Below are 26,317 nucleotides of genomic sequence, written 5' to 3' on the forward strand. Positions count from 1 at the left end.
TACGAATAAGTTAGACAAAGTTATATTAAATGGATAAATAATTCATCTAATATCTCGATATCTTTTGTAATACCTAATATTAAATAGTAATACTTCCATCAATTAGCTTATGTTATAGCTAACTACAAGGATATTTTATCCATAAATCTTATATTTACACGGGTTAGCATGGGTAAGCAATGTTTTTTCAGTGTGTTCAATGGTTTTGGACTTGTATATATATATTGGCTTGTCACCCACCAACGTTACCCTGGGATTTTTGTGACTGTACTTTTGTCAATTTATAGTTTAAACAATAAAAAAAGGAAAATGAAACATCAGCTATATTTTATAACGTATATTAAAAGTCTCCAAAAGTCAGATCTAAGTTTTTCTTATAGTAATAATTTTTATTAGCACTTTATACCATAATATTAGGAAAAGAAACCTTTATTTTATAACACAAGACTATAAGAAGATTTTGAAGATAACAATTCCGTTGTATCAAATAGAAGAACATTATATGTCACAAAGTTACGTCACGTAATAGAAAAAAATATTCGAAGGTTAAAACATCTTTAAAATAAAAACTTGATTTTCTGAACTGGATGAGTTTTATCTATGGACTATATATTCCAGATAATGTTGAAATGGTTATAAGTTTGGTTGTAAGTAGAGCGTTATTTATAATTCTAGTACTTAAAAATATAAGGCACATTTAGGTGGTAAGGTTAATAAAAAGTTATTATGACAGCTTAAAAATTATCACTTAACATAAAACTCAAGTAAAATATAATCGAAAATTGCGTTGACATCATCATCAAAGAGTATTTTTGTTAGAATCTCTTTAAAAGACAAGAAAAAAATTAGCAAAAAGCCATTTTTTTTAATCTTTTCCACTAGAAGTTAAACTTATGTTACATGTGTTAGTTATTATGTGCAAACAATAATTACATATTTTTTCTAAACTATAGAACTACTAGCCATTAAATTTAGACCGCAGGTTCCGTCTCCTCTATAAACTCTATAATATCCCTGTTCACCCCACAACGTACCCCACGAGTTCTTCACTATCCAATAAGGCAGACGCTTGTGGAAGAGAGGGTAGTCTGGAATTTAAGAAAGGTGTGGGTACAATTGCAGAATTTAAAACTTATTTACATACTATTGGCATGTTTGAAAAAAATATGTTTATTATGGAATATAAGATACAGGTATCACTTATTCCACGTCATTAAATATGTATCGTAGACATCCCTATTCATAGGAAAAGAAGACGTAGGATGTAGGCCGAGAGAAAAAGCCGGCGTAAAAAACTATCGGTACTCTTTAAAAATAGCAAATCATCATACAAAATGGCAAGATGTACTGATAACTGTGTCATTAGTTTACATAGCTCAAACATAACTGATGGCTTGTTGGCACAACTCTATAAGTAAGAAATAAAAAAAAATTATAACATTAACATGATGTCATACAATTACGATTTGGTATAATAATAAAAAAAACATTTTTTCCCGTTTTATTCCACTAATTCGATTGTTAACTTTTGAAAGCCACAACATGGATTTTTAGTTATATAATATAGCCTCTTTATAACGAATTTCAAGGAACCGAGCATTTTCTTTTTCGTTATACGGATGGAAGAATAGTAGCAACTGTAGATGGACCGAGGCATAAACGTATTCCAACATCAATTTTTTTCTCCTCTTTCTATCGCACGTAACAAACAAACTTTATTTAACACATAACTAATGCTTTTCTTTTACTGGCCATCTTAATAATTTTAAAGTTTGTTTACGACTGATAATACACGATAGGTGACGATAATGCGTTTAGTAGCTGAGACTAAAATTTCCTACAGGCAATGTAATCAACGAACACGTGTCGATGCAATTAACAATAACAAAGGCGAGGGCTGTCTATGGCCTCAGGTGTCTTTATTAGAAATTTCGGCAGCTTAGTAGACTAACCTTTTAAGGTTAGTTTAGTAACTTGATTATAAAAACAATTACACTTAACAAGTAACATACTTAAATGTTGTTGATCTAAATATAAAAATACTTCTTCGTAATAGAGAATGGCTATTGCGTAATAAAGAAAGAATGAATGTATGGGTTTTATGTTAAATCAAACAAAATTAACTCATTTTACGTTATAACGCGAATAACGTTATAAAGAGGTTACACTGTATATATATTTTTGACCTCACTTTTGACACCATATCCCACGATAAGGACTCCATGATCCAAGTTTGTAGGGCTGCACAACATCCGCCACGGATGAGAGACGCCACCCACGTAGAACTGCATCGCGTTCGCATTGATACCTACATAACATATAAATAATTTATCAGATTTTAACGTGTGACAAACAAATATTATATTGATTCTGGGATGGAATGGGAATTATCTACACTTATAATTTCAAAGTTGCAAAGTACTTATTTGCTGTTGATATTCTTAAATCACATTTAAACAGATAAATCATTTTTTTAGATAACTTTCAGATACAGAATAATTTGTATTGGATTATCCATTTATTAAGTTTATCTGAATTTATATATGGTACAGGTAATAATTTATAAAGACGGTGATTTTTATCATTATATAACAACGGATGAATCCCCGAACTTTAGCCAGTCAACTGAATGAAGAAAGCAAGCAAAGCTCTTTTAAAAAGCTCTTTGAAATCTTTTTTAAATCTTGACTTGTTGCCTTAAGTAATTAGGAGCTTGCTTAACAGGTTGCATTGTCTGAGGTACTTTCAATATTAATTAACCTGGAACCTGAAAAAGCATGTATACTTTATACATGCTTTTTCAGGTTCATTTTGGATTAAATTAAGCTTAACCTTTCGAAAGCTTTACATAGAGACTGCTGTCGAGTTGAATAAATATTTTCATAAATTCGTATTTTACTCCGTAAGAGCCTTGTAACGTTGACCTTGATCTCACAAAGACACCGCGGCAAGGAGTGTTTGCCTAAATCAGACGTGATAAAAAAATCACCAAAAATGCCCTATGGAAAAGTTTGTGGACCATAATAAGTCTTACAATCTATAAATATTGTTGTATTTTTATATAGGGTCATCAAACTCATAGGTTAGGTAGTATTCAAATTATTATTTTTTAAATATTTGTTTACAAATTTTATCACTAATAAGTGGGCTCTTAAATAAAGCATTCGTATAAACCAAAGACAATATATCACACGCCACTGTGGTTTGGCATTCGTAAACAGGAAATACGATAATGATAATTATTTCAATATGATAAAACAGTTATTCATATTATTAAACAACATTTTAAGTACCTATACTTTATTAATTCCAAAAACACTGTAGTAGATAATTAAACAAAAAAATTTTCAATAATTGAACGAGAAGTTTTATTTTTACCCCATTCTCGTAATAAAATATTCTTCTTACACGTTCTAAAACACTAATTCGTCTTATAAATACAGTTTAAACAATTTAACAGAGACGCGTAATTACTTTAAATTGTAAAAAAAGTTGTTAGTAGTTTACTTATTTATGTATGAATATTAGATAAATTTAGATCAAAATACGTCATTAATTTCTTTAATAGTGATGTCCGATACTAAGACGCGCCCCGCCCATTTTATGCCCTAAGGTACGCTACCGGTTAGTTATCCCGTTCACCGTCGTGAGAGAATTGGGTTCAAATTGCTCTAATTGTACATTTGGTCTTAGTGTAATTTGAAGAGATTTAACGAGTCGAGTTAGAAATTTCCTTAGTAATCTCATTGTTTAGAAGTATTTACTACGAAATCTGAAATTTTCACAACTGTATAGAGAGAAAATTTCTGATTTCCGATTTGTTATCAAGTCGGAAATATAATTAAGGTAATCATCAGAAGTAATATTATTATTTTGATTACCCACGACGCGTTTAGGTAAGGATATTATATACTTAAATGTGTTTAATTAAACTTTATATAAACTGTTAAATTATATAAATTTGAATAAAAATTATACAATCGAATTCCAATTTTAACTGAGGGTTTATATTTTAGATTTAGAGACTAAGTATGACAAGCATCAAAAACGCATTTGACATACGGCAGTTATACTTAGCGCTAATCTTTCTCTCCATTACGTATTTTGTTGTTAAGCGTACTTGTTAACTTTCATTCTTATTCATAATCGACAAATTTAATTTAATTATTTACAATAGAAGGTCAAATCTTTTTATAAATATTTTCCAGTAACCTACAAGATAGTGACGGTTACAAAGAATCAAATGAATTGTAGTTTTTTATTATGTAAGAGTAGGTGTAATATGCATATTTTCCTAACAGTACTTGAAAAATGTAATAAAACCCTATGTTCCCATACAAATAAATTGAGAAAAATTAGTCGATAATTTTATCACCATTGCAAAGACAAATACAAATACTTGACCATGGTTAAACGCCGAGCTGCACCTTGGCGTGCTGGTTCGCTAAATTTAAAGGATCACCCACGACGAGACGTAAATATTGTCGCTAAGTTCAAATTCAGATTAATAGTATACAATTATTAACTTTTTAAATGTTCAGCATTGTCGTATGAATGTTAAAATAAATCTCAACTACACCCTATGTACGCCACACATCGGCAATAACAAATAACAATACAAATCCTGTAATTAATTGTGTATTTATGAATGTAATTTTAGCAGTGTTGGCCTAGTGGCTTCAGCGTGCGACTCTCATCCCTGAGGTCGTAGGTTCGATCCCCGGTTGTGCACCAATGGACTTTCTTTCTATGTGCGCATTTAACATTCGCTCGAACGATGAAGGAAAACATCGTGAGGATACCGGCTTGTCTTAGGCCCAAAAAGTCGATGGCGTGCGTCAGGCATTATTATTATTAATTTTAATTTTTAATTTAATTATCAATTATTAATTTTGATAACAAATACAATGATTAAAAAGATTTTATAATTTATAACATGTTCATTCGATTTTTTTCATTATCTAAATGTAGTGTAAGACTTTTCTCAAAATGATTTTTTTATTTAAATTTTAATAAGAGTGGGAGAAAATGAGATAGGAAGCATTATACAGTGTATAAAATGGAACTTCTCATAGCAAAAGTAATTGTTTACATTTCACGTCGCCAATTATATTATACTCAATGTCGAATTAAAATTAATTTGCGGTTAAAATAATGGTAACATATAGCCAATCAATTGGTTTTTATAACTAATACCACAGACAAGGAAAATTTGTAACTTTAATGGAAAAGTATATTAGCGACGGCTAAGGTTTTATGAGACTGGCCAAGACACATTATAACGGACATCTGTTAAATGCTGTGTTTATGCTACTATTGAAATATTCCTATAAAAACACAATACTCTTTTTATATTATTCGCATATAGATTAAAACCATACACATAAATTGATTGGATTTTACTAAAGTTTTATTAGTTCAATAATTTCATTAAATCTTTCCTTACCAATCGATATGGGTCCATTTTGAGTGAGCCATTTGGCCATATCAGTCTCATTTGATGAGATATTAAACGCTCCACTTATGTGTACCCTTGATAACGTCTTGTTGTATAGACATTTATCGTCGACTCCTTCGTATGGATAATCGTTTTCAGCTTCTAAGCCACCCAATTGTTCAATTGCCCTGTACAATAAAAAATATTAAATTAGCATGAAGAATAGTTCTATCGGAGAAACTGTTATTTTTTATTATAATGAAGTTCACAAAAAAGAGTGAGACTTTGCATAAATTACAATCCTGCCTATATAATAATTATGGCTATTAAGTAATATTATGTTGAGTTAATTTACTGTTGGCCAAGTGACTTTAGGGTGCGAGACTCATCTTTGAAGTCGTAGGTTCGATCCCCGGCTCCGACCAATGGACTTTCTTTCTATGTGCGCATTTGACATTCGCTCGAACGGTGAGGAAACCACCGTGTGTCAGGCACAGAAGGCTGATCACCTACTTGCCTATTAGATTAACACATGATCATGAAACAGATACAGAAATCTGAGGCTCAGACCTAAAAAGGTTGTTGCGCCGCTGATTTTTTTTAATTACTTCAATACTAATAAACTCAAAAGGTTTAGTTCCCTTTAGACGTTTTCTTCCTGATTAAACGAAGTACTAGTCTACTATAGTCAATTTTAATCTTAGAAGTTAGTTTTATTGATTTTTTATTGTGTAATTACAAATGAAAATAACTTTAACAATTTAACACTAATTAGATACAAAAATTATAAAAGACTAAACCTTTACACAACAAATAATGGACATTCTGTATATTATAAAAATGTTTTTGATTCTTTTGTATTTCGGATAAACTCAAAAATTTCTAAACGAAGTTTTTACATTCTTTAAAATAAACATAATTTTTTCGTGTCGTTCATAATTTTTCATCAATATTGATTATGACGCTTTCATCTATGTAAATCTCAGATATAAATAAATAGGTACGTTACATGTATGTATACGTATATTCGGGTCTAAGGGTATTCAAAAACGAAACTTAAACTATAGTTTAAGTATGTATTTTGTAAAATACAATACGTTTTGACATCCGTGTTAGAATTAGCACTAAATATTTATGATAAATCATTAATCATTTTACAACAATTAACAATAAGAAAACTCTTAATTGTAGATTCTGAGTGTATCGGCAAAACTTAACTGATAATACTTGACATTAGTTTACTTCGACGTCCATTTCTGTATCCGTAACGGCAAATAAATCAATTTGTTTGTAAGAACGAAATAGCCGTGACCCAAATATGAATACGATAATATGAAACTTTTCGCTAACTTTGGTATAAGCGTATTCTTAAAGTTACAGATAGATATTATACGGATTTGAGTTGTATTCGTATCCGTATTACCAACAGTTAAAGATTTTTACACAAATAAAACTAACGATAGCTTCAACAAGCAATATAAAAATACTACGTTTATGAAATTAAAATAATATAACATTTAATTGCAACACAGGGCTAGATTTGTATTTTATGCGTTAGATAAGGAATTAATAATGAATGATTTAAAAAGCATAAAAATTCAAACACCGTAACATTTTGATTCGTTCTAAAAATAAGTAAGATTAAGTTTTTGATAAAAAAGTTATATTTTTTTTGTTTTAGTTAATTGGGCTATATAGACATCTGTACATACTAACACGTTTCTATAATATATAATAATAAATTTGGTAATGTTTCTTGTACTAATAAAATGTCTATATATGAAATCGGCCCATACAATTGCATTACTTGATTGAGTACAAAGTGTATAAGTATATATATGTCGCAGCCGACTAGCTTAATTAGTCGTTCAATTAACAGCCTAGTCTCTTTACTAAAGAGCGACATTCAACTAGAGGCCTGAATGATATTCAGCCCTTTGATCAAACAATTAGGTAAATGACTTCAATCGATGACGTTTCATTATTTGCCTATCATGTTCATTCTACTTTCTGCCAACTACTCCAAGCTGTCAATAAAGCGTCGGCAAACAAAAAAATTGATGAAGTTTAGTGAAAAATAGTATGGTTTAGTGATACTAAGAGCAAGTTAACACTATTATGTATTACATTTTAAATACATATATTAAATAAAGAATTTCTTATATCAGATATTTTAGTTTTTTTATTTCTGTCACGTGATCTTAGGAATGGTCTAGAATTAGCCAGCCAGTTTATTACATATTTTAACAAATGCTATGGCTAAATATAATTCAGGCCGCTAGTAAAACGGCGCTGTTTAGTAAAGAGGCTAGGCAGTTGATAGAACGGCTATTTAAGCTAGTTGGCTGCGACATATATACGATGAAAGATTGGAAAGACCACTATTACTAAAAGAGCTTTTTTTCCTCTACTTCAAAAACAATGCTAAACTATTTATGATTATCTTTTAATGGTTTTTCATGTAGTGTAAGCGAAAGCATAGTTATTGCCATTTTATATTGTTTTTCGTCAATATTGCGTTTATCAGAATAGTTGCACATTCTGGAATGTGTACACTTACTAATCAATAGCGTTGCTCATACGTTCGTCTTGTTCCTTAATTTTTTTTCATACATATTGTTTTATGATTATAACTCATAAAAAATATTAAATAAATAACTTTACCTATAGGCATTATCTGGGAGACCACCATTGCAGCCCTCGTCCAGTTTGTCACAATCCACCAACTCTTGTTCGGAGAGAGATACAAGTTCACCGGTTTTAATCTTCCACTGACCCTCGACGTTGCCTGCATAGATATAAAATAATTTCATCGCGAACTTATTATTTATATGATTACTAAGTTTTTTAATAAAGTAATTTTTTTTGGTTGGATTTAGGAATTTTAATGTTGGACTGGGAAGTGTTAGAATATATGTATACATATTTTGAAACGCAACTGATTTTTATTTCCCATATTTTATCAAGAAATGCCCATTTGTTTGCCCTATTTTTTACAAAATGTTGCACTTGGTTAGTCTTAGAATAAATTATAGATATATAGATTCACTAAATATAAATTTTACTATAACACTCACGTACATTCTAACAGGAAAGTTTTCTGGGTAACAGTGTTGTATTTTAGATACGAAACAAATCCCTACAGACGTTACGTTAGCATATTTCAATTGAATATAAATAACAATATCATATCATTTGTATTTTTATACCTGTGTTATCGTCATATAATTGTATACTAGATACCATAAACATAACAGGACCGCAGCTAAGTTTAATCGCAATGTAAATAAAGACGATTGAGCAGTGTTGGTCTAGTGGCTTCAGCGTGCGACTCTCATCCCTGAGGGCGTAGGTTCGATCCCCGGCTGTGCACCAATGGATTTTCTTTCTATGTGCGCATTTAACATTAACTCGAACAGTGAAGGAAAACATCGTGAGGAAACCGGCTTGCTTTAGACCCAAAAAGTCGACGGTGTGTCAGGCACAGAAGGCTGATCACCTACTTTTACCTATTCAATTTACAAACGATCATGAAACAGATACTGAGGCCCAGACCTAAAAGGTTTTTGGGCCATTGATTGTTTTTTAATAAAGACGATAAATAATAACCTGTAACACTGAAAGCCCAGCAGCTGCCACATGAACCTTGATTCTTCACTTCTGTTACAGCACCAAACGATCTCCAATCAAATTTATCTGGTATTTTCACATCTGGGATTTCCGCCATCCTAAAAGGTATTTGATTTTGATCCCTCAGACCTGGCTTTAATCCTAAGTATTTGTTGCTAAACTCCTCATACGACAAATCGGTGAATTTCGTAACTGCGTAACGAGCTGTTCCTCTCTCATTCACATTCAGTTCGTGAATTCTTTTAACGTTATTCTTAAATATTTCAAATCGTTTCGCCATTTCAGTATGATCGTTAATATATTCAGGCCTGTAGGTAGTTATAAAGTCAAAAAATAATTGTTCGGCTTGCAAGTGCACGTATATCTCTGTGTTAACACCTTCCTCATAGTCACAGGACACACGATAATTGGGCGGATGATCCGTCCAGGGGCGGATCCATACGTTGACTCTACAAAATCTGTTATCGCCCATATTGCTAACTAAATTGCATGTGTCATTCAAGCTTAATGCTAAGCAATTTGTATTTCCGATTTCAATTTTCATGCGATAATGTATGCCAGCTATAGTTTGCTTTTCTAACGAAAATATTCTTACGACTTTCTGTCGGCGAGGGTGCGGATATTTCGCCTCGATGTGTTTCACTGCCTCTTTCGCCATCTGCATCGCTTGTTCGGGATTTTCGAATTCGACATGGGCTTCTAAAGGTGTTTCATCATCTTGACAATTGACTTCAATATTGTTACCATTATCTAACCACAAACGCTGCCAAACAGTCGAAATACAACGTCTCCTTGGTAAATGATCTAAAAACTGGCAATTTGTAATATTTTCAATCGCTTCATATTTTAGACAAGACGTATAGCCGACATCAAAGTTAATAGTTGTAACGCGACCACTGGTTATTTTAGATGAGTAATCATTGATTTGTAAAAGTCTCTGCTTGTATTTATGCTGTGACATCATTTCCAGTTTTTCTATAGATTCTTTGACTAAATTATGTATAGTGACCTCATCAGATGTTGCGTTTGAAACATCCAGAGATCTTCTTTTTCGCATCATATGTGGAAGAGAACATTTAACTTTTAGTCTTTTAATTTTGTTAGTCTTTGCTGTTGTCCAAATGTAAGATGTACATGATTTAGACGGTCTCACGGAATCAACAGAACAAGGCGTCTGCAAGTCATTTATCATTTGAAGGCTAAATATGTCGAATTCAACATCTTTGCTACAATTAGTGAATGCAATAAGGAAACTCAACTTAATTGGAACTTGGAAGTCTAAGCGCGGTATGAAATGAGGTTCTCCGTGGGGTACAATCTTATTTTTAATTTTCGGTGAAGATTCTAATTCCGTAATAGATGCTACGATAAGATCCTTTATTGATATACCTGTGATCGTGGAAAAACTTTTCTCATCATTACATATAACATTTATGCTGTGTACAATTAACTCATCATCTGGCGAAGAAAGTATTTTAACGAAACAAATTTTATGGAACATACCAGATAACTCTTCACAATCAGCTAAATCAGCTTCATCTTGATGCCGTAAACAGTATGTGTGGGCGGTTTCAATGTACATTCTAATTATATTTTCATGCATAACTGTTTTACTTTGAAATGCATGGATTGTAATAAGCTTTTGCAAATTGTTAGTATTTGAATTGTCATTAAGATGTTGAACAGCACGAGAAGCGAAGTAGAATTTAGTATCATCATCGACGTAATCTTCTTCTGCTTGTCTCTTCGTTCTAGTCTGTTGAAGTTTACTTAAGCTTAAAATATCTTGAGAAGATTGGAAGAAGTTTGGATCGTTTTCGGAATCTCCTCCCTCCAAATTCTCTCTTTTATTCCTAGATGACTCTTTTATATTGCAATGTATTTTAATATCTTTTTTACTAAGCCAAGGTTGCTCCCAAATTTCAGCGTGACATTTCATGACGGCACCTTCAACTTTGCAATCGGAAGAGCTCTCTTCGGCAACAGCTTGTAATTCACAGTTCGTAGGAGCAGCTTCAAAATCAATTCTGGTCATCGTTCCGGATACCACTTGTGTTGTAACTTTCTTAATATTTAACAGCTTGTGGTGTTTAGAAGAACCTGAACTTTGGACGTATTTATTTAATGATTCTCTTGCCAGGGTCAGGAAACGAGGGTCGTTTGGATCTTCATCCGATTCTCCTCCCGCCAAGGTATCTCTTTTTTCCCTAGATGATTCTTTTATATTGCAATGTATTTTAATATCTTTTTTACTAAGCCAAGGTTGCTCCCAAATTTCAGCGTGACATTTCATGATGTCACCGTCAATTTTGCAATCGGAAGAGCTCTCTTCGGCAACAGCTTGTAATACGCAGTTCGTAGGAGCAGCTTCAAAATCAATTCTGGTCATCGTTCCGGATACCACTTGTGTTGTAACTTTCTTAATATTTAACAGCTTGTGGTGTTTAGAAGAACCTGAACTTTGGACGTATTTATTTAATGATTCTCTTGCCAGGGTCAGGAAACGAGGGTCGTTTGGATCTTCATCCGATTCTCCTCCCGCCAAGGTATCTCTTTTTTCCCTAGATGATTCTTTTATATTGCAATGTATTTTAATATCTTTTTTACTAAGCCAAGGTTTCTCCCAAATTTCAGCGTGACATTTCATGATGTCACCGTCGATTTTGCAATCGGAAGAGCTCTCTTCGGCAACAGCTTGTAATACGCAGTTCGTAGGAGCAGCTTCAAAATCAATTCTGGTCATCGTTCCGGATACCACTTGTGTTGTAACTTTCTTAATATTTAACAGCTTGTGGTGTTTAGAAGAACCTGAACTTTGGACGTATTTATTTAATGATTCTCTTGCCAGGGTCAGGAAACGAGGGTCGTTTGGATCTTCATCCGATGCTCCTCCCAACAAGGCCTCTCTTTTTTTCCTAGATGATTCTTTTATATTGCAATGTATTTTAATATCTTTTTTACTAAGCCAAGGTTGCTCCCAAATTTCAGCGTGACATTTCATGATGTCACCGTCGATTTTGCAATCGGAAGAGCTCTCTTCGGCAACAGCTTGTAATACGCAGTTCGTAGGAGCAGCTTCAAAATCAATTCTGGTCATCGTTCCGGATACCACTTGTGTTGTAACTTTCTTAATATTCAACAGCTTGTGGTGTTTAGAAGAACCTGAACTTTGGACGTATTTATTTAATGATTCTCTTGCCAGGGTCAGGAAACGAGGGTCGTTTGGATCTTCATCCGATTCTCCTCCCGCCAAGGTATCTCTTTTTTCCCTAGATGATTCTTTTATATTGCAATGTATTTTAATATCTTTTTTACTAAGCCAAGGTTTCTCCCAAATTTCAGCGTGACATTTCATGATGTCACCGTCAATTTTGCAATCGGAAGAGCTCTCTTCGGCAACAGCTTGTAATACGCAGTTCGTAGGAGCAGCTTCAAAATCAATTCTGGTCATCGTTCCGGATACCACTTGTGTTGTAACTTTCTTAATATTTAACAGCTTGTGGTGTTTAGAAGAACCTGAACTTTGGACGTATTTATTTAATGATTCTCTTGCCAGGGTCAGGAAACGAGGGTCGTTTGGATCTTCATCCGATGCTCCTCCCAACAAGGCCTCTCTTTTTTTCCTAGATGATTCTTTTATATTGCAATGTATTTTAATATCTTTTTTACTAAGCCAAGGTTGCTCCCAAATTTCAGCGTGACATTTCATGATGTCACCGTCGATTTTGCAATCGGAAGAGCTCTCTTCGGCAACAGCTTGTAATACGCAGTTCGTAGGAGCAGCTTCAAAATCAATTCTGGTCATCGTTCCGGATACCACTTGTGTTGTAACTTTCTTAATATTCAACAGCTTGTGGTGTTTAGAAGAACCTGAACTTTGGACGTATTTATTTAATGATTCTCTTGCCAGGGTCAGGAAACGAGGGTCGTTTGGATCTTCATCCGATGCTCCTCCCAACAAGGCCTCTCTTTTTTTCCTAGATGACTCTTTTATATTGCAATGTATTTTAATATCTTTTTTACTAAGCCAAGGTTGCTCCCAAATTTCAGCGTGACATTTCATGATGTCACCGTCAATTTTGCAATCGGAAGAGCTCTCTTCGGCAACAGCTTGTAATACGCAGTTCGTAGGAGCAGCTTCAAAATCAATTCTGGTCATCGTTCCGGATACCACTTGTGTTGTAACTTTCTTAATATTTAACAGCTTGTGGTGTTTAGAAGAACCTGAACTTTGGACGTATTTATTTAATGATTCTCTTGCCAGGGTCAGGAAACGAGGGTCGTTTGGATCTTCATCCGATTCTCCTCCCGCCAAGGTATCTCTTTTTTCCCTAGATGATTCTTTTATATTGCAATGTATTTTAATATCTTTTTTACTAAGCCAAGGTTTCTCCCAAATTTCAGCGTGACATTTCATGATGTCACCGTCAATTTTGCAATCGGAAGAGCTCTCTTCGGCAACAGCTTGTAATACGCAGTTCGTAGGAGCAGCTTCAAAATCAATTCTGGTCATCGTTCCGGATACCACTTGTGTTGTAACTTTCTTAATATTTAACAGCTTGTGGTGTTTAGAAGAACCTGAACTTTGGACGTATTTATTTAATGATTCTCTTGCCAGGGTCAGGAAACGAGGGTCGTTTGGATCTTCATCCGATGCTCCTCCCAACAAGGCCTCTCTTTTTTTCCTAGATGATTCTTTTATATTGCAATGTATTTTAATATCTTTTTTACTAAGCCAAGGTTGCTCCCAAATTTCAGCGTGACATTTCATGATGTCACCGTCGATTTTGCAATCGGAAGAGCTCTCTTCGGCAACAGCTTGTAATACGCAGTTCGTAGGAGCAGCTTCAAAATCAATTCTGGTCATCGTTCCGGATACCACTTGTGTTGTAACTTTCTTAATATTCAACAGCTTGTGGTGTTTAGAAGAACCTGAACTTTGGACGTATTTATTTAATGATTCTCTTGCCAGGGTCAGGAAACGAGGGTCGTTTGGATCTTCATCCGATGCTCCTCCCAACAAGGCCTCTCTTTTTTTCCTAGATGATTCTTTTATATTGCAATGTATTTTAATATCTTTTTTACTAAGCCAAGGTTGCTCCCAAATTTCAGCGTGACATTTCATGATGTCACCGTCAATTTTGCAATCGGAAGAGCTCTCTTCGGCAACAGCTTGTAATACGCAGTTCGTAGGAGCAGCTTCAAAATCAATTCTGGTCATCGTTCCGGATACCACTTGTGTTGTAACTTTCTTAATATTTAACAGCTTGTGGTGTTTAGAAGAACCTGAACTTTGGACGTATTTATTTAATGATTCTCTTGCCAGGGTCAGGAAACGAGGGTCGTTTGGATCTTCATCCGATGCTCCTCCCAACAAGGCCTCTCTTTTTTTCCTAGATGACTCTTTTATATTGCAATGTATTTTAATATCTTTTTTACTAAGCCAAGGTTGCTCCCAAATTTCAGCGTGACATTTCATGACGGCACCTTCAACTTTGCAATCGGAAGAGCTCTCTTCGGCAACAGCTTGTAATTCACAGTTCGTAGGAGCAGCTTCAAAATCAATTCTGGTCATCGTTCCGGATACCACTTGTGTTGTAACTTTCTTAATATTTAACAGCTTGTGGTGTTTAGAAGAACCTGAACTTTGGACGTATTTATTTAATGATTCTCTTGCCAGGGTCAGGAAACGAGGGTCGTTTGGATCTTCATCCGATTCTCCTCCCGCCAAGGTATCTCTTTTTTCCCTAGATGATTCTTTTATATTGCAATGTATTTTAATATCTTTTTTACTAAGCCAAGGTTGCTCCCAAATTTCAGCGTGACATTTCATGATGTCACCGTCAATTTTGCAATCGGAAGAGCTCTCTTCGGCAACAGCTTGTAATACGCAGTTCGTAGGAGCAGCTTCAAAATCAATTCTGGTCATCGTTCCGGATACCACTTGTGTTGTAACTTTCTTAATATTTAACAGCTTGTGGTGTTTAGAAGAACCTGAACTTTGGACGTATTTATTTAATGATTCTCTTGCCAGGGTCAGGAAACGAGGGTCGTTTGGATCTTCATCCGATTCTCCTCCCGCCAAGGTATCTCTTTTTTCCCTAGATGATTCTTTTATATTGCAATGTATTTTAATATCTTTTTTACTAAGCCAAGGTTTCTCCCAAATTTCAGCGTGACATTTCATGATGTCACCGTCAATTTTGCAATCGGAAGAGCTCTCTTCGGCAACAGCTTGTAATACGCAGTTCGTAGGAGCAGCTTCAAAATCAATTCTGGTCATCGTTCCGGATACCACTTGTGTTGTAACTTTCTTAATATTTAACAGCTTGTGGTGTTTAGAAGAACCTGAACTTTGGACGTATTTATTTAATGATTCTCTTGCCAGGGTCAGGAAACGAGGGTCGTTTGGATCTTCATCCGATTCTCCTCCCGCCAAGGTATCTCTTTTTTCCCTAGATGATTCTTTTATATTGCAATGTATTTTAATATCTTTTTTACTAAGCCAAGGTTGCTCCCAAATTTCAGCGTGACATTTCATGATGTCACCGTCAATTTTGCAATCGGAAGAGCTCTCTTCGGCAACAGCTTGTAATACGCAGTTCGTAGGAGCAGCTTCAAAATCAATTCTGGTCATCGTTCCGGATACCACTTGTGTTGTAACTTTCTTAATATTTAACAGCTTGTGGTGTTTAGAAGAACCTGAACTTTGGACGTATTTATTTAATGATTCTCTTGCCAGGGTCAGGAAACGAGGGTCGTTTGGATCTTCATCCGATGCTCCTCCCAACAAGGCCTCTCTTTTTTTCCTAGATGATTCTTTTATATTGCAATGTATTTTAATATCTTTTTTACTAAGCCAAGGTTGCTCCCAAATTTCAGCGTGACATTTCATGATGTCACCGTCAATTTTGCAATCGGAAGAGCTCTCTTCGGCAACAGCTTGTAATACGCAGTTCGTAGGAGCAGCTTCAAAATCAATTCTGGTCATCGTTCCGGATACCACTTGTGTTGTAACTTTCTTAATATTCAACAGCTTGTGGTGTTTAGAAGAACCTGAACTTTGGACGTATTTATTTAATGATTCTCTTGCCAGGGTCAGGAAACGAGGGTCGTTTGGATCTTCATCCGATGCTCCTCCCAACAAGGCCTCTCTTTTTTTCCTAGATGACTCTTTTATATTGCAATGTATTTTAATATCTTTTTTACTAAGCCAAGGTTGCTCCCAAATTTCAGCGTGACATTTCATGATGTCACCGTCAATTTTGCAATCGGAAGAGCTCTCTTCGGCAACAGCTTGTAATACGCAGTTCGTAGGAGCAGCTTCAAAATCAATTCTGGTCATCGTTCCGGATACCACTTGTGTTGTAACTTTCTTAATATTTAACAGCTTGTGGTGTTTAGAAGAACCTGAACTTTGGACGTATTTATTTAATGATTCTCTTGCCAGGGGCAGGAAACGAGGGTCGTTTGGATCTTCATCCGATTCTCCTCCCGCCAAGGTATCTCTTTTTTCCCTAGATGATTCTTTTATATTGCAATGTATTTTAATATCTTTTTTACTAAGCCAAGGTTGCTCCCAAATTTCAGCGTGACATTTCATGATGTCACCGTCAATTTTGCAATCGGAAGAGCTCTCTTCGGCAACAGCTTGTAATACGCAGTTCGTAGGAGCAGCTTCAAAATCAATTCTGGTCATCGTTCCGGATACCACTTGTGTTGTAACTTTCTTAATATTCAACAGCTTGTGGTGTTTAGAAGAACCTGAACTTTGGACGTATTTATTTAATGATTCTCTTGCCAGGGTCAGGAAACGAGGGTCGTTTGGATCTTCATCCGATTCTCCTCCCGCCAAGGTATCTCTTTTTTCCCTAGATGATTCTTTTATATTGCAATGTATTTTAATATCTTTTTTACTAAGCCAAGGTTGCTCCCAAATTTCAGCGTGACATTTCATGATGTCACCGTCAATTTTGCAATCGGAAGAGCTCTCTTCGGCAACAGCTTGTAATACGCAGTTCGTAGGAGCAGCTTCAAAATCAATTCTGGTCATCGTTCCGGATACCACTTGTGTTGTAACTTTCTTAATATTTAACAGCTTGTGGTGTTTAGAAGAACCTGAACTTTGGACGTATTTATTTAATGATTCTCTTGCCAGGGTCAGGAAACGAGGGTCGTTTGGATCTTCATCCGATTCTCCTCCCGCCAAGGTATCTCTTTTTTCCCTAGATGATTCTTTTATATTGCAATGTATTTTAATATCTTTTTTACTAAGCCAAGGTTTCTCCCAAATTTCAGCGTGACATTTCATGATGTCACCGTCAATTTTGCAATCGGAAGAGCTCTCTTCGGCAACAGCTTGTAATACGCAGTTCGTAGGAGCAGCTTCAAAATCAATTCTGGTCATCGTTCCGGATACCACTTGTGTTGTAACTTTCTTAATATTTAACAGCTTGTGGTGTTTAGAAGAACCTGAACTTTGGACGTATTTATTTAATGATTCTCTTGCCAGGGTCAGGAAACGAGGGTCGTTTAGATCTTTTGCGGACTCTCCTCCTGGGATATGTCTTTTTTCTTTTGGTGACGCCTCGTTATAACAAGTGATATTAGTTATTTCTTTAAAATTCATCCACACCTTTTCCCATATTCGTGAACTGCAATGAATTACTGTTTTGGGACTTTCTGTAGGAGATACGGTAAATTTTATACTTGTTAGAACTCCAGAAACCACTTGCACCGTCACGTGATCAACCCGTAAAACATTATGTGTAATATTATTACCAGTATTCAATAAAAATTGTGCTAATGATTCCTCAGCTAATAGCAGATACTTTGGATCGTCCGGGTTTTTTTCTAACTCACCTCCAACAAAGTTTAAAGATCTTTTTTTTCTAGCTTCTAAGACGTTATCGTCGTTAGCACAAGTAACATTTAATTGTTTTCCATCTTCTAACCAGGGTCTATCCCAAACCACCAGTTGGCATCTTCGAATAGGTTCATTATGCAATAATTTGCACGATTCAATGTCTACGTCATTTTCTAAATCTTCTTTACATTCTGTATAACCAACCGTAAAATTTATTTTCGTCAGAAGTCCGGCAAATAATTGTGTTGTAATATTATCAATATTTATAATTCTTTGTTTATTGTTACGTTTCGAATTTATTTCTAAAAATCTTAAGGCTTGGTTAAGCATACCGGTAACTGTTGAATCTTGAAGGTTCTTAAATCCTTGATTGTTTATATTTGTAAAGGTTTCTTCAATCCCTCGATTTTTACATGAATGTGTAATTTTTGTCTCTTTTATCCAATGCCGTTCAATAATATTAATTTCACAAATTTCGGAACCCATGTTTTCGATAATGGTGCAATTATGTCTTCTTTTATAAGACACTGATTTATTGCAGTTAGTGAATACGATTTCGACTATAATTTTTGTTATAATACCAGCCTCTTTCCTAGTAGTCGCATCTAAGACCTGTTTTACTAATATCGCATTCTGATTTGTTAGATCACTTTCTACCTGTTTAATTGCTTTGTTTATCATGTGTTTTAACAAAATATCGTCTAAAGGTACTTGAAATATTTTACCAACATTAGAAATCAGCTTTTGATCATCATAACAAAAAGTTGTTAGAATTTGGATAGCTTCTGTCTGAGTTAATTCAATAATTCCATTACATATTTTACTTTTACCATCAATATTTTCACACTCTACTTCGTTACACGGTACAACAACCCGAGCTTGTATATAGTAGAAATGTTGATAATTTACGATTTCTTCCTCGGCTGTAACAACTTCTTTTAATTTTCTATTTTTTGTTTCAATGTCCATTTCGTTCAAATAATCAACCATATTTTGAGCTAAAGAGTATATGAAGTCGGCATTTTTTATATTCTTTTTTAACTTATACAATTTTTCAATAACAGCTAACATCTTTAAATCACTATCATAACTTCTTTTAGTGCGAGGTGTATCATCTGGAGAATTAAAACCAGCCGAATTCAAAATATTAAATAAATCATCAATTGCTTGTTTCTTTTCCTCAGACAAATACGTTTTATCTACACTCTGTGACGGATTTGCGGTATGGTAAGGATTTTCGTTATTTTTTTCTTTTGTCAAGCTAGAAGAAATAGCAGGTTTTGAGTCATCAGTTTCGTAATAGTTTGGATGTGTGTGGACAACGTTTTTAAGAGTTTCAACTCTATGGTGAGGAATAATTTGATCCTCTATGTTTTTAACTTCATTCTCACTAAGAACTTTGTCTTGAGGTAACTGTGTTTCTAATTTCAGATCGTGTTGAGCATTTATAACTTCCTCTTGCAAAAAAGGAACATCATTGAATTTATCTGTAGTTGCTTTATGATTACCATCACTGACTTTAATTTTTAATTTTAATTTTAACTTGCGTGTACCGTTGGTAGCCGTAACAATTTCGCCGTCATCACCAAATAACCACTGTTCTGTACAATTATTAGCAGTAATTGCTCTGTATTTTGTTCCATCTGTATACTTAATCCAGGTTTTTTCAAGTATAGATATTTTACAAGCTCTGTTTTCATAACAAGGTTCACCTTCTGCTAATGGACATTTGTCAAAATCAATCTTTAAAATCAGGGTATATTTAATACCACTTACTACCTGTGAACAATAAATACTGTAATTATTCTTACTATATCAGGTTAAACTGTTAAGATCGATAAATAATTTTAAGCCAGTTTTTAATTCTACCTCTCCCTAATAGTTACCCTAATCAAACAGGTCTGATAGATAAGCGCTGAATTTTATTTATTATTATTTATCACCTGAACTTGTCTCTCTATATCTACAATTGTTTTTAATATATGTTTTGCGGCAGGATCATGTTTATGCAGATGATTTATTGCTAGTTCAGCAAGCTCTCGTACTCCAGCAGCTTCAGGATTGACATGGTCGGTGCAGCCAGTGCATGGTACATTGTGTCGTCTTGGGACAGCTATAAATTGTTCACCAGATATAACCTTAAAGATAATAATTAATTATATTAGCAGTTAAATCACCGTAAAGCTAAAAGCCATTTTTTTTTTCACATAAAATCTTATTATCGGTAATATATTTGCGCGGATTACATGAAATGATACAGCTATATATTAGGTCCTTACATATGAAATTGGCGTTTTGTCGTACTGGCACTTTGACCTCAAATACCTCCTCTTTGGTTAGGTTAGGTTAGGTTAGGTTAGGTACTGGCACTTTAGGGCGGGAGTACGCACCGTGGAGGCGATTCGCCCATGCCTACGGGAATGGGTGAATCGCCCGAGCGGAGCCGTGTCCTTTCGGATGGCGCAGATACTGTCTGGGCATGGGTGCTTTGGGCGGTTTCTGCACAGGGTGGCGAGGCGGGAAACCCTTCCCATCTGCCACCATTGTGGTGCCCCAGAGGACACGGCGGAGCACACCCTGGCCGATTGTGCCACTTGGTCGAGGCAACGCCATGACCTAGTGTCGGTCGTCGGGACGGACCTCTCGCTACCGAGCGTTGTTGCAGCAATGCTTGGTAGCCAAGAGGCATGGCGTGCGGTGGCCTTCTTCTGTGAGCATGTCCTGCTGCAGAAGGAGGCTGCCGAGCGTCAGCGGGAGGTGCGTGGTGATGGCCGAAGGGGTTGTGCTCGGCGGCGGCTAGGCGGGGGTGCGGGGGCAAGACGCGAGGAGCGTTTGCCCAACAGTATCCCCCTGCGCCGTCGCTGAGCCCGTATGCAGTCATATTCGCCTGAGTTCCCTGGGTTGAATGCCTAGTGCGACCCCCGGGGGACTCAATGCGGTGCTAGACGTCATTCATTCAGAATGAATGTGTCCGGCATAGCAGGCGATATGGAGGGCTCAGGAGGAAATTTTAGTGGGTCGGGTTTCTCCCCTCTGATTAGCAGAGGGATAAGAGTTAACCATCCCCACAGTCCCCGCGATAGCGACTGCATGCGCTCGCGGGCCTGCAGCTGTGCATTTTTACCTCCTTCATAAAAAAAAAAAAAAGGTACTGGCACTTTGACCTCAAATACCTCCTCTTTGGTTAGGAGTTTCAAATTCAAATTTGTACAGCTATTTACTCATGTATTTGTGCTTCGATGACCGTCATTCATTTGTTTTTTTCTGTTTGCGTCACTCATTTTACAAAATGGAAAACTTAAAGTATCGCATTATTTACGATTACGAGTTCTGACGTGGCACTAGTGCTGCGGAAACGACTCGAAGGGTGAATGATGTCTATGGCGGTCATGTTGCAAAAGAAAACACTGTTCGTTTTTGGTTCCAACGTTTTCGTTCTGGAAATTTCGACCTGGAGAACAAGCCCTGTGGACGGCCTGAGACCCAAGTTGATAATGAAGTATTGAAGGCTATTGTGGAAGCGGATCCATCGCAAACTACGTCCGAGTTAGTTGCAGGCTGCGGTGTTAGTGATAAAACTATTTTAATTCACTTGAAGCAAATTGGGAAGATTAAAAAGCTTGAAAGGTGGGTACCTCACGAATTGACTGAAGCAAACCGGCAAACGCGCGTCGACTGCTGCGTTACATTACTGAACCGGCACAATAATGAAGGTATTTTAAACCGAATCATTACCTGTGATGAAAAATGGATTCTTTACGAAAATCGGAAGCGCTCAGCGCAATGGTTGGATCCTGGCCAGCCCGCCAAATCCTGCCCCAAGCGAAAATTAACCCCAAAAAAGTTGCTTGTAAGCGTTTGGTGGACTAGTGCCTGTATTGTTCATTACAGTTTTCTTAAATCTGGCCAGACTATTACGGCTGATGTCTATTGTCAGCAATTGCAAACCATGATGGAAAAGCTAGCGGCTAAACAACCTAGGCTGGTCAATCAATCCACGCCACTGCTACTTCACGACAACGCTAGACCACACACTGCACAACAGACGGCTACCAAATTAGAAGAGCTTCAATTGGAATGTCTAAGACATCCTCCGTACTCCCCAGACCTTGCTCCAACAGATTACCATTTTTTTACGAAATTTGGACAACTTCTTGCAAGGGAAAAAATTTAACTCTGATGGGGCAGTCCAAATCGCCTTCATAGATTTTATTGATTCCCGTCCGACTGGTTTTTTTAGTAAAGGGATCAATGAACTACCTATGAGATGGCAAAAGTGCATAGAAAACAATGGTTCATACTTTGATTAATTAAATATATTATATTTAAAAATATTCGACTTTTTGTTCCTCCCATACAAAACGCCAATTTCATATGTAAAGACATAATATACACTATCTACTTACTTAAATATTTTAATAATAATGAATTTATTTCCTAATAATTATTAATCAAAACTAACAAAACATATGAAGGTAGTAAATTTAAGTTTCCAGTTCGCAAAGCCTTTATTTATCTAAAAATCGTATAGTATATCTAGTATTTGCTGTTAATAAGTGTGCGTCCCGTGTTGCTTTTGCATGATTTGTTTGTTTCTTAATTACCATAATACATATGAATTACTGTACTAAATCATATGTATTATGCACAATATATATGCACTAGCTATTGTTGGTATATACGTAGTTGGTCCCAAAGTTCTGCCATAAATGGAAATAATGATAAAAACAAAAGTACTGACCAGTTTTGAATAATGAGTGATATATCAATTTATAGTACATTAATTAAGGAATATAAATAGCAATATTATTCGAAATGACCTCCCTTATTTTTAATACAGGCCCTTAAGCGCCGCGTCGATTTCAGTGACTGCTTTTTTTAGAGATGAGATTTCAGACTCCAAATTTTTATGGGGTCTATGGCCTTCCTCTCTAAGACCTGCAAAATTTTATAGTCGAAAGGATTAAGGTCCGGACTGGAGGAAGGCCAATCCTCATGTCTAATTAAGTCTATGTTTTGACGCTCAAACTAACCCTATATCGAAATGAGGAATTACATTAGGACTAATCGTCGGTTTGTTTCAGTTTTCTATTGACCTAAATATAAATTTAGTGAAAAAATTACTTTTACTTATTTTTGTTAAAAATACAGAGCAATGACAATTCTCGCACATTTTTAAAAAAATCAGAAAAAGTTTCGATCCCTGTACGGATAGGGATAATATAATCTTGAGTACAGGAACTAAAATATCAATTAATTTGTATGTAATGTATTGTAAATCTGAAATGCAAAGAGGAAAAAGGTAAAGAAAACTGTAAAGATAACAACTGTAAAAACTGAATCATGATTGTAAAGAATGCAAACATATATTAAGCAATGTCATGGCAATTATTATGCATACAATTGTTGTTATTTGCATGGCATGCTAAATATGTACCATTACAACTTGATAACTACAAACAATGAGGTGATTTATATGAACAATACAGCAATAAAAATGTCTACCAATTATGTAAAGCGAATTAAGAATATTTAGATATGGTTAATGGTTATTTGCAAGTACAATTAAAAGTATAGAAATAATTAATAGACGATTATACGAATTAGAGATATTATGTTATTTTATTTTACTACCTTTACAGGTATTGGAGCTCATTTTGTTTTAATTAATACAATATCTATATTATACTATATGTATAGCTTTTTATGTTTCATTCATTCATCGCCTTTTTTTAGGGGCCCTCTCACCGTTAGGAGGGTGTTTTTAACGGTTTTGTATAGACTTTAAAATCGAGTAGATATTAAATCTAGCAAGTCCAGGGTCTGAAGTTTCAAAAAAATTTCTAACACCCCACTTAAACGGTGCCATCTAGTGGGATCGAATTTGTGGTATTTGGTCAAAAACACCAACACCATTTCGAAGGGGCGTCTATACGGTCGAGCTGCGCATCGATGTACCGGAAATTAGTGGCATCTCTAACTTTCATAGGTACCACCAAAAAGTCTACAGCCCACCAAACTTTGTTTTGATCAGCTACTTAGGGCGGTGATCGGGGGTGGTATGGCGTTCCAATTTTGGAATTTGGCCAAAACATTAACTGAATAATGAACTGCTGAAATAAAGCGCTATGCTGAACAAATGAGACTATGGTTTTGTATTTTCCTCAGGTCCATAGGAAAAATGATGAAATGAGAAACTTTCCATCTGTCTCCCTGGGGGCGGACAGCCACCTAGCTAAACCGAAAAAGATCGAAATAAAAAATTCAAAATGGCGGTAAAATAGATTTCCGCCAAAAATGCAACTTCTCGCGCGATCGAGCTGAAATCACTTTGTATCCACAAATCAAACCGTGGATCTATAAACTTACACAAAGTTACTCCAATGTTTTGGTTTCTATTTTCCATACAACCTAATATTCAACGGCCCGTCGAAATCTTGATGGGTGGAATTTAAGGAAAACTTATTTGAAGCTAAGTGCTATTTTGGGGTAGATTTTGCACCTATTAATTGCCGCTTTTCCGCGGAAAGGTACAAACAACGGATGTTGTGTCTATCGGAAAGGCGGCATGAAACTATCGAATCAACAGAAGAGATGTAGAACGGACAGGATTTTTGTCCGTGAGAGATGAAACTTTCAACTCATTCGTTTTTCAAGTTGTTACTCTTGGTATTCTTATTTATTTCATTAACAAACTTTTATTCATAGCACTTGATACACAATATTTGGCGATAGCGGAAGATGTATGAATGAGTATTTGAATTAAAATAACAACTGAGAGTTATCATTGTCTATCTATACTTCAAAGGAAATAAGAATGTTTCCTAATTCTCCTATAATCATTGGAGCCATTTTGTCTTTACATTATTATATAAAGATTAAATGGCTCCAAACCCTTTAGCCCTCCACCTAGCGCATTGTGCAACCTCAATGTATGGTTTGCAGGAAGTGTCAGTTATGTGTACAAGTTTCACAGGTATTGCCCATGCAGAATTGCAGGATGTGACCTGCGCTACTAATTTATACATGAAGTAGCTCTTAACCTATACATTGCCCTCTTATGGTAAATAAAATATACACAAGTAATTTTTTCATTAATCAATAAGTTATTTATATCACAACTACTCTTTCAATACTCAAATAATAAAAGAGGTTTATATTATAAATAATGAAAGGAAATTATGCCATAGGTTGACCATGTGTCTCAGTTTATGTTAAATTATAGCTGTAACTAATGATATCCTAGTAAAAAATTAACAAATAAAATATGTTTTATAAATTGTACCATAGTACATAATATTAAATTAAACTATTATTATTATTATGAACCTCTTATATCACATGTTTATATAAAATTCATAATTTATACGAACCCCTTCAGTTTCTTCTTCATTATCTAGTAGAATTGGTGACTGCTCAGTCATTTCATCTGAATTTGGATTGTATGTATTTATAGCAGTAACATCTTCTACTTCCTGGCATACTGGCTGATTCTCAATTGAAATGCTCCCTTCTAGAAAATCTCTAATGTTGGCTGAACACTTAACACTTTTTTTACCATACTGAAAGTCTTCATTGCCACCTCTGAGCATAGCTTCTATGTGAATGATATCATCATTAGGATCCTATAGAAATATTAAGTTCAAAATAAAAAGAAATTGTTTGTGATTGTGTAAACAGTTAAAAAATACTTTCATTAATTTCTATAAAAAAAATATATGGTATTTAAATATTCCGAAATAGTAAAGTTTAAGCTACAAACATTTTTAAACAGAAAAAAGCAATCAAAATAATATTGATAATGTTAAATGTGGCCTCAGTTAATAGCTTTTTATATTTAAATTAATAATTAAAAAAAACTTAATGTTAAACTGTTTTGTAAACTGAATTGTAAGTAGTAATACAATACAAAAGTATTACTTATTAGTAATAGTAGTGCAATGTTATACAGAACTTAAATTTAATATTATGTTCAGAATTAACAAAGACTTACAAGTCTTACTGCTTTCTCTAATACACCCTCATCATAGACATATGGATGACTTGGAAGATTGTTCAGGTACTCAATGAAATCATGAATAATTTTATCTTTCTTCTCTTCACTAAACTCAGACAATGCAATAACAGATATTATGCATTCAATAAATAAAAACGTAATTAACTTCGACATGACGTAAGCCGTTTAATAAGTATTAGATCATTGCGGTAAGTCTAAGCACTGCTAAAGAACTGAGTTGAAATGAACGACTAATAATTTATTTGTAGAATATATATTAATCCAAAACAATACTGCAACCAACATTTATAGTGTTTTGATTTTTGATTACAAAAAATAATCTTATAACAGACAGTGATTACTGACATTTACTGATGTCTATATGTAA

At 35.0% G+C, this 26,317-nt stretch overlaps 1 protein-coding gene across 1 annotated transcript; it reads right to left on the bottom strand.

The window, feature by feature from the left end:
- Nucleotides 1-484: 484 nt before the first annotated feature.
- On the bottom strand, nucleotides 485-26,212 carry LOC123716588. The gene is made up of 8 exons (XM_045672402.1): nucleotides 25,927-26,212; nucleotides 25,307-25,558; nucleotides 19,877-20,071; nucleotides 9,047-19,712; nucleotides 8,102-8,225; nucleotides 5,447-5,625; nucleotides 2,192-2,308; nucleotides 485-1,088 (listed from the first exon to the last, which is right to left on the bottom strand). The coding sequence occupies exons 1-8, from the start codon at nucleotides 26,101-26,103 to the stop codon at nucleotides 943-945; spliced, it is 11,856 nt and encodes a 3,951-aa protein (XP_045528358.1). The 5' UTR covers nucleotides 26,104-26,212; the 3' UTR covers nucleotides 485-942.
- Between the last annotated feature and the right edge of the window lie 105 nt (nucleotides 26,213-26,317).

The sequence above is a fragment of the Pieris brassicae genome, chromosome 11 (genome assembly GCF_905147105.1).
Source record: "Pieris brassicae chromosome 11, ilPieBrab1.1, whole genome shotgun sequence".
In the NCBI taxonomy this organism is placed as follows: Eukaryota; Metazoa; Arthropoda; class Insecta; order Lepidoptera; family Pieridae; genus Pieris; species Pieris brassicae.